The sequence below is a fragment of the Eutrigla gurnardus genome (genome assembly GCF_963514095.1).
Source record: "Eutrigla gurnardus genome assembly, chromosome: 4".
Classification (NCBI taxonomy): domain Eukaryota; kingdom Metazoa; phylum Chordata; class Actinopteri; order Perciformes; family Triglidae; genus Eutrigla; species Eutrigla gurnardus.
The window spans coordinates 20,399,939-20,416,687 of record NC_139918.1 but is presented as its reverse complement, the minus strand read 5'-3'; the positions used below and the strand labels follow the sequence as shown (position 1 = coordinate 20,416,687).

Here is a 16,749-nt window from a genome sequence, read left to right as displayed (position 1 = left end):
ACCAGCATAGGAAGGTTTAGTGGTGCTATTAGAGAGAAAGGATGGCACCTGGCAGTTCTGTAGTAATTATGAACCCGATGGAAACATCAACAGGAAGTGCCATTACCCACCACCCCACATTGACAGAACATACACCACAGGCACCGTCTTTTAACTTCCTGGTGATCTGATGTTCTATGTGAAGCAGTGTGTGACAGCGTGAATGGGAGGAGGTGTTTGCCTATTACAGCGAGGGTTTTATGTGGTCAAATGGCCTCTTGCACCATGGCTGGAGCTAGAAAACTTCATGCTGAAACCCCATTCCTAAGAATCCTCCTGTTATTCTAGTCTAAGACCATCATTGTCTCATGGTTAAATACCTGAAATAAGTCACGCTGTTAGTAATGAAGTTGGTTGAGTGCGGACGGACATTTCATTGTGTGACTTAATGACTCACAATTTGCAAGACATATTTGAAAACAAATCATTGCCAAAGATGACTGATAACAGTTTTGCTCAGTTTTGCTCAATACACTGCAAACTGTCACAGGTGGGACGTTTTCCAAATAACCTGGGGATTACTAGCAAGCAATAATAGAAAAGGGGATTGGGGGGGGATGTTAACCAGAAAACCATGACAATATAGGACAGGGGAACATGATAGCTGCTTTGTTGTGGCTTTAGTGTGCGAAGGAGACATTTAAAATGTGGGTGTTTGCAGATAAGCTGCCCAAAATGTAGGCCTACATGCCATAAATCGCCCACGCTGTCAGAGACTACAAATTAAGGTGGTTTCCTGCTCTAGTTTCACATAAACGATCATTTTATCAATGAACTTTTCTTTTTTGTTATTTTTACCCAATGACTATTGTGCGTATTTAATTCAAATTGCATTTCCAAAATAAAGCTTATCCTCCTCATTATTATTGGTTCTGTAAAAAGCTCTGGTCTTGGATGACAGATGCTTTTTAAATACAGCTGGAAACTGTCTTGGAGGTAAAGTAATGTATCAGCAACTCCTTGAAATCTGAGATAATTAATTTCACCAGTAGATGGCGACAATGCTACATGAGAAGATTTACAATAATGGTTATCGGCTTGTGAGGTTGTTTGTAGTTTTTATGTTTACTGAAATGTTGCGCTAGGTTTATAAGGTCGAATACTGAATCTGTGTTATCATGAGGAGCCGCCATACAGGTTTTCATTTATAGTTCTCTAGTTCGTTGGTGTTTTTTTGTTATCTGAAGATGCTTATGCAGCCAAGGCAATCTCTAGTGGTGCAATTTCACTCCCCACCGCTAGTTGGCGCCAATGAGCGTTAAACGGCGGTAATGAGCGTAAAATGGCAGAGCGACCCCTAAAGGCCGAACGACGATGAGTTTTCCTCGGTTTTGTTTAGTGTCGTTACGTGTCATCATGACTCGCTTAAAAATGTGTTTCTTCCGTTATTTACAGGTAAGCAATCATTATACGATCATTGTCAGACTATTTTCATAGCTGTAAATGTTCTGGGCTTTTCTATTTGAGGCCTTTAGGTTCATTAAGAGGATGAAAGGCCAAGTATGTTATCGAGGTTTTCCACTTTGCTGTTTACTGTTGCATTTAAATTATCTTTTTTCCTCTATAAACTATTTGTATTTCCTTCCAGTCCCTGCTGCCTGCTTTCCACCCGTTGGGTTGTCGTGCAAAAAAGTCAAAAACTGACTGTTGTTCGTTACAGTATAAGTTTTTCCTGTTTAGCTTTGATTATTGACCTGACCTTTGACATTACATAGATGGACAGATCCACTTGAAGGGTTGGGAGGAGGGGCAACTGCCCCACTCAATGCTCCTGCCTTTACAGTACAGGTATATATATATAGCATGTTTGGGACCATGTAAGCACAAGACAAGTAGTTCTTGAACACAAAAGCATCACTTAGAATCAAACATTTAACATCAGTAGCAAAAGCAAACAAACATCAGCATTAAAATTCCTGAAATCTAAATTTGAATGTCACTTACTTGGTGCTGTCCGCAGGTTTTCTGGTGCAGTGAGCCCTCAGGAACGGTGATGCCGGCCTGTTCACCTCTTGAGCATGGTGGCGGAGCAGGATGCAGGCAATCGTTGACGTTTGGAGGAAGAAAAATGGTCGCCTTAATCTGTCCTTCAAAAATTATATATATATAAAAAAATAACACTGTTGTCCTGCAGTGGGATTTACAAAAACTGGTTGGTCTGTAACAAGAACAAACCTAAGTTAAATTTGTACATCTTGGTGAATCAGAACAACTGTAGTAGGATTTGATATCTCTGAACAGCGAGCCGAGGTCCCACACAGATATAGTGAGATTTGAGCTTGCGGTTATATTCAAGTGATATCATCTGTCTTCGGCCAGACTCGACCAATAGCAGCTGAAACCTGGGCCCTGGGTGGATGAACACTGAAGCAACCTGGGAAACTCGGTTGAATGGCTGTCCTTGATTTCTTAACAACTTTCCGATATACTATATTATGGCTTTTCTTAACATGCTATACTAAGTCAAATGTTGAAAAAAGTCATAGTATAGCATGTGGGAAAATGTCATAAAGAAGTCATAATATAGTGTGTGGGGAAAAAAATGTAATTAGTCAGTTATAAGTCATAGTATGTGGAAAAAGTCCTAAAGAAGTAATTGAAAAAAAAATGTAAAAAAAAATAAATTAGTCCATGTTAATATAATTAATACCATGTTGAAAAAGTCATAGTATATTATGACAAAAAGTAATTCAAAAGTTACAGTATAGTATGGAGGATAAGGTAATAGTATAGCATGTTGAAAGAATTAATATGAACTTGGGAATCTACATTGTTACTTTTTCTCTTGCAACATTTTTAAAACTAAATAGTGACATGTTTACAGTGTCTGAGCAAGAAGTTCAACAGTTTCAGCCATTGCTCAACACACATGCATGGATTGCGATTTATCAAACCGAACATATACTTTAAGGGTTTCATTGCACTTCATCCTTTGCTGTCGTTTGGGAGCAGCGAGCCATGAGCAAGTACTCCACAGTTTAATCTGCCTGTTTAGTTTTGGAAACCTCATCCCCATTAGTGTTTAAAAAAAGAAAAAACCCCAAAGAATGAAGACTTTTAAAGCAGGTGAGAGCAGAGTGAGAAAATGAGACACCAAACTCGAGGTTAACTGCTCCCACTTGTCTTTTATCTGACGTCTTGCCACAGGTGTGCTCCGGGCAGAATCGCGGTTGCCTGTATTTGCGAGGGTTCATAATGTCACGACAACGTACAGGTAAGTGTTTTATTTACAGGACAACAACATTTGGATATATCTACTTGAGTTCTAGCTGCAGTAAATCATGCTGCAACGCAGCCAACCTGGAGCGTGCCCACTTGTACTGGCATGAACAGGTGCGACCATTCCTCACTACACAGCATACTGGGCTTTGCTCCATTATGTCTGTTGGACTTGTATGTGAAAATAAACAAAAACCCATATGGACATTGATGTTGGTGGCAGAAGAACATGATGATGCAACCCTCCCCCCCTATAGCACGGTGGGTGTCTGTTTCAGAGAAGGGGCTCTGGAGAATGTTCCTCTTAACACATTTCAAGTGTGCACATATGCGCGGCGAAAACCATTCACACATTACAAACTAAAAGCAACATTTATAGCAGCAAACTGAGAACAGCTTTGAGGAGATAACACAAATAAACGGAGCGAAGTGAGACACTCGGAAGCAAGGATAAGCCTCATTATTATGTATATGCTAGTGAGTTATGTCTCCTGCACATGAATTGTACACTAAATTCTGTGTCCCCGAGTCTTGGCAGCACAGAAACCAGGCCAACTCTCTTCAGGCAGGCTGTCGACGACGTCGGCGACAACGTGGTTCTGTAAAACTGCAATTTTGACTCTTACCTGAACAACAAAAATGATTAAGACAGACTCACAGACCCACTTCCTGTAAACCCAGCAGGAGATCTAAATTGCTTTGCAACAAAAAGGAAAAATGTGATGGACTTGGCTACTGACAAGTTCAGAAACTAGCCCACACTGTAGTAGCCTACTTCATGCCAAATGAGTGAGACCAGATCACCACGATCTGGATCAGAAGTGCAAATCAACCCCAGAAATTTTATCTGGAACTTTTTTTTTTCTCTCTCTCTTTTTTTTTTGTTGAGTCCCATCAAGGTTACAAAGTCACAAGTAAACCTGTCATGTGCAGAGGGACTATAAGGGTAAATTCAATGAGATGCAACCATCATTTTGTGCCTCGTAACAATGCAACGCACACCTGTTCCCCCGCTAGTCAATGCCACCCTCAAATCAAGCATAAGAGCTTTGTGTTGAAGAAATTCTCAGCCATCTTGTGAGGCGTATTATGGTGTAGAGCTAATAGATGTGGGAGGACAGGGCATCTAGGAGCTACTGTTGTAATTTCTCCTAAGGGGTTATTTAACAGTCCAAAAAGAAATCCACTCGATCTATCTTCTGGCTCCAAATAATGCCGAGCCTCTCTTATAATTCTTGCCCCTCTCTCTCTGTCCCGTTATATTCTTTCCTCTATCTCACACAGTTGAGTTCAAGGGCACAACTCTGTACAACATATGCAACGGGAGTATCCCTCTTCCACGTCTTCACACTCACGTCTTCCATTTCATTTTGCTCTGTTGCTTATTCATCTATTTGGGTACAGCGCCGGTAAAAAAAAAAAAAAAAAAAAAAAAGAGCAACTTCCATTATCCCCAGGTTCCAACAGTCCTGCCTTGAGATCGGCTTGTCAGTCATGTGATAGAGCCAGTCAGTAGGCAGGGAGAGATGAGGCGGAGGGCTGCAGGGAGCCGGAGGAGTTTGAACGCCTCATGTGAGGGAGGAGGTAGGAGTCCGAGCACAGTTGGTGAACATCAAACCGGTCCTCCTTGCGGTAGGCCAGACAGCGCCGGATAAACGCCTGTAGAGAAGAACATATATTAAAAAAATGAGCTGCAGGCTTTTTGTGGACTCTTCATATTTACTTAAATAACCTGTACCTTTTGTCTGCTTGTTGGCAAAGACTGTACTTTAAACTAGCTATACTTTAGAGATGAATAACATTGCAACACGTGCAATGGGTGGATCAAATACCATGAGACCGTTTACATTTGCCAAGTGTCGCTGTGCTTTGATGTTTGTACTGAGGTAACCTTCCCTTTGATATCACCGGTTTAAACCAGTACACTGTTTATAAAAAAATAAACACAAATTGACATGTCATAAAAGAGACACATTCCTTTTAATCTGAGGCTCCACGATGTTAGAGTTAGGTGGGCTGCTGAATCCATGGATCGCAATTAATACATTTATTTAGTTTAGTAATGTAAACTTATACGTGATGACTGGTAATTCATTGAAAATACTTTTTTTGGGGGGATGAGCAGCATTAGCTGTCAAACATGCATGTACTACAATGGAGCGTCACGTTGAAACTGATGCCATATTTTGCAAAAAAGCATCAAAACTCAAAGGGTTTGATACATTAAAGTGTATCCATCTACTCAAAGGAACCGATTCTGTTAAGATTAATTCTGCTCATCACTATTTCTGTACAGTGAAACTGTAAAACCCTTGTATAAATAAACGTAATGTACACATGTATGTGTGCGTATGCTACCTTGGCCTCTGTGCTAGCCTGTGGTTTAGCAGGGAACTGGACCTCTGTGGCTTTGAGGATGGTGTTTTCCTGCAGTATATCCTGCTGAGACTGGTTGTGACCAAACGGCTGGAAAAAACAAAACACAGAAAATCATCACCAATGCAATATCTTTTAAACAATCTACTGTAGCGTAAACGGTCTTCTCTAAGGTGGTTTAACATGAAGCAGGGGGTGTTTAGTGTTGTACCTTGCGTCCGTAAAGGCATTGGAAGAAGATCACCCCCACAGACCAGACGTCCACCTTGTTGGAGATTTTAGGTGGCTCCTTTCCCACCACAAAACACTCTGGAGGAAGGTACCTGTATCACATATACACACACAGAATGCCATCAGTGTCATGCAATGTAAAAGATTCACAAATCCTACTACTACACTATTTTATTAATTTATAAATGATTTCATACCATACATGTCGGTAATGGGAGGTAATTCCTCAAAAAATCCTGTGACAATCCACCTTCCGTAATAATGATAGAACCATATATATGAGATTTGCTATAAACTACAAGAAATGGTCAAGAACACAAGACAGGTCTCAAATCAACCAAAAGGGGGTAATGGCGGAAAGGAGAGTCAAAATATGCCATGAACAGGAGCGTTTAGATAGAACTTTGTTTGCAGCGTTAGATAGCACCCTGGCTTTGCAGGACGTCGGAAATCGGATTAGCTCGATGCATCAAAACAACTACCACAGGTAAACTTTTGGTAGTCTCGCATATTTACACGACTGTTCAACTGCAAGCAAAGTTGCTGTGCATCATAAACATGTCGATGCGAACGGCGGCCTCGTACAAGCAACTAATGGCGTTTTATCTGCTTCGGATCTACGCTTTGAGCTCGTTGAGCTCGCCCTGGTAACCTGCTTCACTACATCACGTCTTTTCCGCCTGAGGTGCTCGGAGCATTTAGATAGAACGCTGTTTCGCCTCTGATGTGGCTCTTTGACTTCCTCCGTTGCCATCTCGGAGGCGTAATATTCTGCCTTTCTGCCTAGAAGTGCGTTTGGAGTGACGACGGTGCGGAATAACAGCGGAATACTCCCGCAACGAAAAGGCAGTCTAAAAGGGGCTTTTGATAGTGTGTGTGTGTGTGTGTGTGTCGTACCAGTAGGTGCCTGCTCCCTGTGATGTGAGGTCCATCCCATCCACACCATAATTATCATCATCCATAATCTTAGACAGGCCAAAGTCTGTGATTTTGATTTCTCCACACGCAGTTCCATCCACCAGTAAGATGTTACCTGCACACCATGCAAGACAGTGAGACAGTTTAATGTGTGAGACGCAGTGATTTGACACCGATTCCATCCAATCCAATCCAATTCTAACTCATCCAAAGACGTTTTGAACATGTGACCCACCAGGTTTGAGGTCATAGTGGATGATGGGGGGTTTGATTTCGTTGAGGTAGCGCAGGGCGCTGACAATCTGCATGACAATGGAGCGTGCTTCCTTCTCTGACATCAGCTTGTTTTGCTTTAGGTAGAAGTCCAGGTCGTTGCCTTCACAGAACTCCAGGACTGTACAGAACCTGGGGGAGCAGAGGACGCAGACGGACACACAGTTACATACAGGAGAACGAATGGAGGTCAACAGTGCTTGCAGCTTGTTCTTACTCTCAGAACAAAAACGTAAGAATGCTGTCATCAATGTGCCGATCCTGAAATACAGAGATCGACTGCTCATCCAGGTTAATCTAAGACTTGGAATGACTGAGGAGAAAGAGGAGAAATTTCACTTCCGCTTCCTCCACATGGAGTCCGACCTTTCGTCCTAATCTGATAACACCCCTATGATGCGTGTCCTTAAGTGTAGCACCCAGTGACATAAAGCCTGGAAGCAGAATACAAACATGTGCATTGTTGTCAAACTTTACTGGGGAGGGCTTTGAATCTTACTGATGTGCCCCATGTTGTTTCAAAGTCACTGTGAAAATACTTTTTAACCCAGCACTGGGTGATATACAACCTCAGGATACGTAAACCCAGCAGGGCAGTAGCTGGCAGAGGTCAGAGGTGACTCACGTGTCAGTATCCAGGGAGAAATAGTCGTACAGTTTGACTATTCTGGGATGGTCCAGCTGCTTGTGTATCCGGTACTCCCTGCATGCATGCCTGGAAGGAAATAAATGTCAACGTTGTGAGAAACGTGTCGTCTTTGTGCAACTTAATCACTCTGTGTGTGTGTGTGTGTGTGTGTGTGTGTGTGTGTGTGTGTGTGTGTGTGTGTGTGTGTGCGTGTGTGTGTGTGTGTGTGTGTGTTGGAGACCTACTTGTGGTAGTTCTCCTTTTTCTCCTCTCTCCAGTTCTTGTTGAGCTGGTGGATTTTAACAGCTGCATAGCGCTGCTCAAACAGGTCGAAAGCCTGTGCGTGACAAGAAAACACACACATTTGTCGCTAGACATACTTTACAGAGAATAGAAGAAAAAAAAAGTCCAACCACACAGACATTACCTTATAGACTTCACTGAAGCCGCCCCTGCCCAGCAAGTGCAGCAGCAGATACCTCTCATTTAAGGTAGGATGGTCTTTAAACCTGTGTCAGAAAGCACAACATTTTAGGCTCATTCCTGCCCCACTCTATTGACAGAATAAATTAAATGTCTTGACAGTGGAAACAGATTTTTAGTCTCAGTCTTAACCATTAGGCTACTTGGCACGTTATGGTTCTGTTTGCAGAACGGACTTACGCTGAGCTGTCCTCGTTGTTTATCCTTTTCAGCTCTCTGATATGGAGGTTCCTCACCCGCTCCAACCGCTCCAGCTCGGCCTGAATCTCAGCTTCCTCCTGCATAAATGCACCGTACAAGATTATTACCGTTCATACTTGTAAAACCCATAGTACTAGTCTGTACATGTGCAGTATCAATCAGGCAGGATGTACAGATTGGCTTGCGAGTGAAATGTGTTGTTGTTCCTGTGTAGCGTGATCTGATAAATTATATGATAATGTGATATCAGATATACACCTCTTACAAGCTAATATACAATTCAGCATTTTAGGCCCTGATAGAGACATTTACGAAACTGGTATCAATATCGGAACAACTCTAATGCATAAAATCAAGCAATTATAGACTCCAGTGTCCAGTTTAATTACATTTGCAAAGTACATGTTGGCAATTTCACTGGATAAAAATGTCTTATCACAATATGTTGGTAATCAATTTGATTTTTTTGTTCTACCGACCTTCTTCAGATGTCCAAGGCGAAGCTTGAAGATCTCTTCCTGCTCATGGTACTCAGCAAGGGTCAGTCTGACAAAATGTGGACAAAAATAGAATAAAGAACACAGACACACTATATTGGGAACATTCATTTCGGACTACAGGAACATTGATAATTCAACTCCAAGTCATCTTGTACTTATTTTTAAGCCTGCAACTGAAGAGGAATTGTGAAAACAAGTGTATGTGAAAAGAGGTCTATGACGTAAAGGCTTCTAAGAGTTCTAAACAATACAAATACATAACGATCATCCTTCTCATGGTCCAACAAACATTTATGGTCTTTCAGTTTTCTATTGCCTGCAGTTATTTCAGTGTACTCACAGTTGAGGCAAGGAGGGCTTGAGGAAGGGGTCAGAGTCGTTGCCGTTGACCACCTTAGTTTTGCGCTGCTTGGGTTCAGAGGTGGAGGCAACGGAGAGGGAGGGAGATGCAGGGTTTGGAGGCTTCCTCTTAGCCAGCAGCTTCCTCTGTCTCTCTATGTCCTCTCTCTGCTGGTTGATGCCCTCTTGTTGCCTGCACAGGGAAGACGACACAGAGGCGTAGGAAATGGGTCATATGGGAAACGCTGTAGCGGACAATAAACAGCCTTTCTGATGTTTTGCTCCTGGCTATGAAGCATACACAGAAAGATGTACTTAAAAGCCACTGTACTGACCTTTCAGCACGGTTTAGTGCTGCAACGATAAATGCTAAATCTAAAAGGAAATACTTTGAAATGCATGTATTTGAATGGAAAAATTTGCATGGGTTTTTAAGTCTCTCACTTGATCAGGTTCTGGAATGCGTATCCGTCTGTCCACTGCTCCGTGTAGGACGCTCCGTGTCTGACAGTGGTGAAGTGACCGAGGCGGAGACGGTCCTGCATGCTCTTCTCACGACACGACTGCTTCTCCTGGGTGCTCTGTTCACAAAAAAGGCACACATTAGACACAACAAAATGTGACAAGACGCCCTCAACGAGAACCTCTCTCCACCCAGAATAAACGTGTGGTCTGTACATCTATTTGTTAATGTTAAATACTAGGGATCAACTGATTTTTTTCAGGGCCGATACCTATTATTATTATTTATCAAGTGACGGCTGATTCATATGACGGATCCAACACGGGTTGAATGCACATGGGCAGGTCCGCGTCAAATTCATCTGGTGTATGAAATGCCTGTGTCCTCACTGTGCTGCATTTATATGATAAACTATGATAATCTGGTCACATCTCTGGTCCGCATCAAGGCGCCATCTCACTCCCTTTTCCTCTCCTTGCAGTTGTCGTACTTGTACACGGACGCTACGCACAGCATAACCAGCAGAATCAATGGGTACTTTTGCAACTTTACCATAGAGGACTGCAATGTTTATAACAACAGAGATGGGCGACTGCATGAGAGCCAAAGGAGCATATTTTTCAATTAACTTTATCAGCTAAATTAAATAATAATTCCGATTATGTAAAAAAAAAAAACGGAATATTGCAATCAAGCAATCAATCAATCCCTATGAAAGCCCCATTCAGGAAGATTTCAATATCACAGAATCAAATTACTGTATTTTTGGACGGCACACTAAATCCCACTACCACTGTGCAGCTCTTTGCAACTCCAGCCAAGTTGGACCAAAGCAGAGCTAAAACACCAGAGAATATTGTAGCTGCATGTGCTAGTAATAGGTTTTGAATCTTCTTCATAATGCAAACACAACAAGTGTAAGCATTAAAGATGATATGATGTCTCTGCTTATATAAAGTGGGCTGTGTTTCTGTCAGTGTTTTTCTTTCTGCCCACAAGGGGATAATAAAATATCTTAATTTTTTTTTTTAAATCAAACGTACAGTAAATATATACCATGGTGTGCATGCATGCAAAGATATACCTTTTCCATGAGTAGTTTTTTGCTCATAGTGATGCATTTATTGAGCCTCTCCTTGTATTTCTCCAGGAGTTTTTGCTGTTCATCTATCTGCCTCCGCAGGTCACAGTTTGCCTGTTGGAGAGAGACAGCAGGGACTGCATTAAGTTTGGTTGTGTAGTTATAAATGTAATACAAACCTGACACGATAACACGTTATACATTAGACAGCTGTCCTTCCATGCACTCCCCATCAAAACTCAAGTTACGGATGTTGAACTCACCCTGAGCAGGTCATCTATTCGCCCCTCTTTTTTTTCCAGGTCCAGACTCTTGTTGCTCTCCAGAGCAGCAAGTTTCAGGCCTGTTAAATCCGTCTAAGGAATACAAACAGAGGTGAACCAGTCAGGGGTGTATTAATACATACAATGAAGTGTGTCGTGTCAGTGTTTTCATGTATGCTTCACATTACCTGGACACACTTGCTGGAGGACGCTTTAGGATTGTGTTCCCCAAAACACAGACTCGTAGGAGAGGAGCTGTTCTGCCGGATCTATAGGCAAAATGTTTTTTGTTTTTTTCAACTTATGTGTGTAATAACACACATAGGCTCACATCGTCTGCGAGAGAAAATACTCACGATTGAGCCCGGGGCAGAGTGCGAGTTCTGTGGAGAGCGGCGAGCTGATGGGAGGCCTCTGACTGGACTGGAACCATTTCCACCCTGAAACTTTGCAGAGAAAATGGCCGAACTTAAAAACCTGGATCGAAAGTAATACGGAAGGTAACAGGACTCCAGAGTGTGACCATTTTGGGCGCACATTCGACAAAAATCATTGAAGTGCAACTAAATATATCCCTTGGTCGCACCGGTGCACCTAACATTTAGCTGGTCTGTTTATGTGTGTAGAGTAATGTTTTTTTCCCCAGCAGCATACAGCGAAGAAGAATCACCACGGTCTGAGCCAATCAGAGGCTGAGTAGGGTCGGGCCTTCGTCTCTGATTGGCTCTGACCCCGGTCTCTTCTTCGCTGAATGTTTGTGGGAAAGCCTTAATATACTAGTTTAGAAACTGTCGTTTTCCTGCTTCTCCCCTCGCAACGTAATATGCCGGTCCCGTCTCACCCGACTGCGAGCCGGTGTCGTGAACAGGGCGGTCCAGTCGGGCATAGCTTTAAGAACTAAAACTGTTTGATTCGGTCTCTGGTTTGCCGCGGGCGGGCCGATATTATGCATTTACTGCAAAGAGTACGACCAGAGCCTGGCTGGGAACGCTGCTTTTACTGTTGGAGCATCAAGTTAAAAAAAGCAACCCCCCCAGTGTCTCAGCACCAGGCAGCCACAAACCGAAGCAGTGAGGAGTCAGAAATAACAATAACATTAAACACTGCTTATAAGCTTTTAAGTTCATTATTAAACAATTGAGGTTATTGTGAGAAAAAACATTTTTTATTCCTGTTAAATTAATAAAATGAGTATTAAATTACCAGTATATATGAGAACTGTAAAGAAAAGGTGCAAAATGTGTATTATTATTATTAAATTAAGTGCTGGTGCACCTAAAAGAAAGAGTTAGCCTCACTAGTGTGACCAATGTAAAAAGTTAGTCTGGAGCCCTGGCTAACATTTTGGAGTTGTTGCAATACTCACATCAAAGTAGTCGGAGATCTTGGGCCCACGTGTGGAGGTCTTCCCTGTGAAGAAAAGTGAACAGAGATTCATTGCAAGCCGCTCAGTAAGACATTGATGCCTGTAGTTATACTGATTTCATGCAGGCAGGTGTCAGTCATACCTTGACTGCTCTCTGAATAGGTGTCAGCTTTCCTTTTCCTCCCTCTGGACGATTCAGAGTGCTTCTTCTCTGGAGTCTGTCAATCGATATGAAATAAGAAAGACAAAGAGAAAGAGAGAGAGAGGGAGAAGGAAGGCATGAATCCCCTGTGTTTTACCTAACAAAGCTGGTTCGAGTGATGGTGTTCAGCAGGAAAGAGCAGCAGGAAGAAAGAGTACATACTGAGTAGGCTGGGGAGCTCCCTCTTTTCATATCAGAGTTCTAGGAAGAGAAGAGAAGGAGAGGTGGAGGTAGTGGGAGAGGCCGAAAAACGAGTGGGCAGAGCAAGGATGGACTGAGAACATTGCAACTGTGTCTAACAGGGCTTCACTGTTGGAATCTGTGTAATGAAGTAGGTCATATTTAATTTGAATATCTTTTGTTCCGTCTCCTCAAAATAAATAGTCATCCATGCCCGTTCCAAAAATGACGTGTGTGTGTGTTTGTGTGTTTGTTTCACCTCTGACTCTTTGTCACTAGATGAGCCCAGACTGCCATAGCTGTGGTTAGAAGACTCATTGGCCAGACCCTGCACAATGTGAGAATTCAAACAAATGAGTGAACACATGCAATATGAAAATATGCTCCACAAGTGTGTTGCGCTATCCAAGTTAATCCTCATGAAATGTAAACAAACGTCAAACAAAGACTGGGCGCAGGCCTCTAGTCTGACACGTCGCCTCAAAGGAATCCAGATCTCCAGTTAATAGGTGTGTTCCTTGGCTCTTTTCCACCACATGAACATGGGATCCCTCCATTTTTTTTAGAGAGAGAAACAGCAACTTCTACCTGCTTTTCCACCATGAGACCTTGATGTGTTTTTTATTTCCTGCCAACAAAAACCTCTCCTTTGCTGAGGAGGAACTATCATAGTGGAGTTAGTCACTGACAAACACAAGTCTAAAGACTGCTACAACTTGTCTACAGCATTCTTTATGGTACAAGCAAGCACTGGTTGTCACTAGTATTGATATTAGAACTTGAGATTGGAGATTTCTTATTGTTGGACATTGAAAACAATGCAGTCACTTTCTTGAGGAGCCTCAAAAGAGTGTTTCACTTTTGAGCAAAGATAGTGACTTTTTATATATCAGTGAGAAAACAGGAATGCAAGAAAATCACCTTTTAGCTTATGAGACTCTATAGTTCCTGGGTCAACTGTGTTTGTGTGGGGTGTCTCATGTATCATAAAAATAAGGCTTCAGTTGTTCTGTATGGTTACCTTGGCACCTCCACTGGTACTCCCAGTGCTGCCTCCTGTGTTGCCGCTGACAGCCCCTGTGAATCTGGCCTCCAGCAACTCCTGTCTCCTGGGGTCCAGACTATGCAGCTCCTCCATGGGGCCTGACATAAGGGGATGGAAAAAGGGTGAGGTTAAACACTTACATTAGAAGCAAACAGCGATGAGAAGTACGAGGAATCAGCGCAAATGGAGCGCCGAACATTTCTTGTGACCAAATTGCCAGAAAGGAATAAAAAAAAAAAAGGGCACTAAGGGAATGAACAGAGGACAGTATCTGGGGAAGGCTTAGAGAAAATTAGAGTGATTAGAGGGTAAAAATAGAAAAATGGATTCAACGGGGCAGTAGAGAGAGCTCTTTAAAAGATGTACTTTCATGCTACGATGGAAGATACTGGAGATGAATGACACTGCATTTCTCACATAAGCAGGAAGGTCATTCTACCACTGGGAAGTCAGCACTGAAATCTTCAACCAACCCATCTATTATGTCATAACTTAGACCGCGTTCACAAATGTCTCACTGCACAGTGCTAAACTGGTCCGACATTCAGGGATCCCAATACATCAGAAGCCTTGCATATAGAGAGCAACACCAGCTGAAATAAGGACACTGGAAGTTTTCTTCCAAAGTCACATTTTTCTACAAAAAGAGGGATGAGGACTAGATTCGGGCCTTCCAGCACTTATGTGCTAATTCAAATGCTACATATCTGCATTGATGATCCTTATGCTGTTGAAACACAATTTTTTTAACGGGCAAACAGACTTTTGCAGAGTTTTACATTGCCTCACTATGTAGTCAGCCCTGCAGATGTCTGAATGATAGACCTTACCACTGCACAATCTGAACCACAGCGCTCATAAATGATTCTCACACAAGCAGCAGGCTAAAACATATATATGCTGCCTGCCTGGGCCTTTCTTCTATCACCATATTCCAGGGAGGGAGACACACGGTTCCCCTGCTCCCCTGCTGACTACTGCTGCAAGTGTTTGTTTCCTTATTGGACGTTTCCTGGCTGTCATCTTTGCATAGCTTCTGGCACAGGGGCAAGCCCTAAAAGGCGTAATGGACATTTTGAAACCCCTGAGCAGTGAAACAGAGAGCACACAACAAGGCCGCAGTGAGTTTATCCAAGGACAGGGGAAAGAGTGAGTTAGCTTAATTAATCTATACAACGTTAGCTAGAGCTTCATGTTGCAGCATTATATTTTAAAAGGTACATTAGTATAAAGATGTCTCGGGTTGAAAGTGAATTATTAAACGATTACCTACAGTTACGTTATAGTTCTTATACAAAGCAGATGTTCTTAGCGACTTATCCACACCATCACCGTCTTTTTACACGTCCTGCAACTACTATTCTTAGATAAACATCAGGAGGTTACGACTAAATGCTCTCACTCGTGATCACGGTTTTGTCACAACAACTCAGCAATATCGAGTTAATTAAGTCGCAACAGCACATCGACAACAAAGTCGGGCAAAAATAGATGCATCCAAACTGTCCCCCCCAAAAAAGGTACAATCCAGGGCCCTGTCGTCAAGTTTATAGCAGCCGTAGCATGCAATGTAATGCATTAATGGATGCGTGCACAGCTACGTTGTTTAATATGCAACTGTATGCTGTTGATAGGGGGGGTCGGATGTTACAAACAGCTACAAAACACTGTCGCATCGACAGCTACGAGTAACAAGAAATCATGTAAGCTGACGAGCAAAACAAGCTAGCGCTTCCTTTGTGTAAACATGATCGCTTCGCTGCTACTCAGACTGGCCATCAGATGAACTGACAGCTGACGTTTGGCTTCCAATTCACGGCATCAGTGAACTTGACATCCATTTTTTTACTTCAACAAACGTTAGCTCGACACCGCCGATAACAATCCACTTCTCCCGTAAAGGACACGCTTTAAGGGGGATACGAGTCAGTCGTGTGTACTTGGTGGGCTAATATACCTTCCTTGCTCTTTGCGGTCGCCGTTATATGTTGTTGAGAAATCGTTGGGGACGAGGAGAGCTGCGACCAAGATGGCGTCGCCTCCAAACTTCCACCACCACTTCCACTGTTACTTTGGACACTCATGAAGCCACTTTACCGCCGATAGGAGCCAGCGTACACACTGCCGTTCGCGGAAATCCCAAACTCGCGTCCATCGTTTGACACCTGCTGTAGCCAAACGGGCCGGTAAACGTTGAGTCCGGGCGAGTTTTTTTTGTGTAGCTAGACGTCTCGCATGTTGTGCTCCGTGCGGGTCCTGTGGAGAAGCGGCTTCTTCAGAGACTCGCTGAAACAGATCCAATGTAACCTTTGCATGATGACCGCACCGCGCGCCTGTCAGCATCCAGTTCGCGAGCGGAGCTTTGATTCTAGTAGGCGAGGCTATCGCGAGGCTGGCGTGCTCCGATGGGGGATGGCATGACACCGAAACAGACACTGATCTGGGATCATTTTACCCTCCTCCAAACTGGCCATAGGTTGACTGGTAGGCACGTCTCAGCGTCGACCTGAGAACAGCCCCTTGTTTTGGTGAAAACAACAAACACCCCGAAAAAAATGGCCGAAAGTTCTTGTCTGCTTCGGCTCGAGAACGACAGAAAACAGGAAAACATACATGCGCGCGCGCGAGTTCTCCCTCTCTCTCTCTCTCTCTCTCTCTCTCTCTCACTCACTCACTTACTCACTCACTCAGACACACACATAGACAAAATATTTAGAATATATATATATGTATATATATGTATATATGTATGTATATATGTATGTATATATATGTATGTATATATATGTATATCAATATATCAATATATATATATATATATATATATATATATATATATATATATATATCCACAATATATACATATATATTATACACATTATATATAAATGTGTGTATGTGCATTATATATATTATAAATGTATATTATAATATATATATAT

The 16,749-nt window shown here is 42.6% G+C and overlaps 1 protein-coding gene across 4 annotated transcripts; it reads right to left on the bottom strand.

Moving 5' to 3' along the window:
- Positions 1 to 3,248: 3,248 nt before the first annotated feature.
- Positions 3,249 to 16,403, bottom strand: LOC311012051 (serine/threonine-protein kinase tousled-like 1-B). 4 transcript variants are annotated; one of them, XM_084007343.1, is made up of 22 exons: positions 15,765 to 16,403; positions 13,784 to 13,905; positions 13,022 to 13,090; positions 12,745 to 12,783; positions 12,523 to 12,598; positions 12,381 to 12,424; positions 11,371 to 11,460; positions 11,203 to 11,283; positions 11,015 to 11,107; positions 10,755 to 10,865; positions 9,652 to 9,788; positions 9,209 to 9,400; positions 8,848 to 8,914; positions 8,348 to 8,445; positions 8,112 to 8,193; positions 7,930 to 8,021; positions 7,682 to 7,771; positions 7,019 to 7,188; positions 6,763 to 6,898; positions 5,846 to 5,957; positions 5,617 to 5,724; positions 3,249 to 4,917 (listed from the first exon to the last, which is right to left on the bottom strand). In XM_084007343.1, exons 1-22 carry the CDS (start codon positions 15,889 to 15,891, stop codon positions 4,768 to 4,770), a joined length of 2,286 nt encoding a protein of 761 aa, XP_083863469.1. In that variant the 5' UTR covers positions 15,892 to 16,403; the 3' UTR covers positions 3,249 to 4,767. The 4 variants fall into 4 exon arrangements, with proteins under 4 accessions (XP_083863469.1, XP_083863470.1, XP_083863471.1 ...); XM_084007344.1 differs by having other exon boundaries at positions 11,371 to 11,454; XM_084007345.1 differs by lacking the exon at positions 12,745 to 12,783.
- Positions 16,404 to 16,749: the final 346 nt, after the last annotated feature.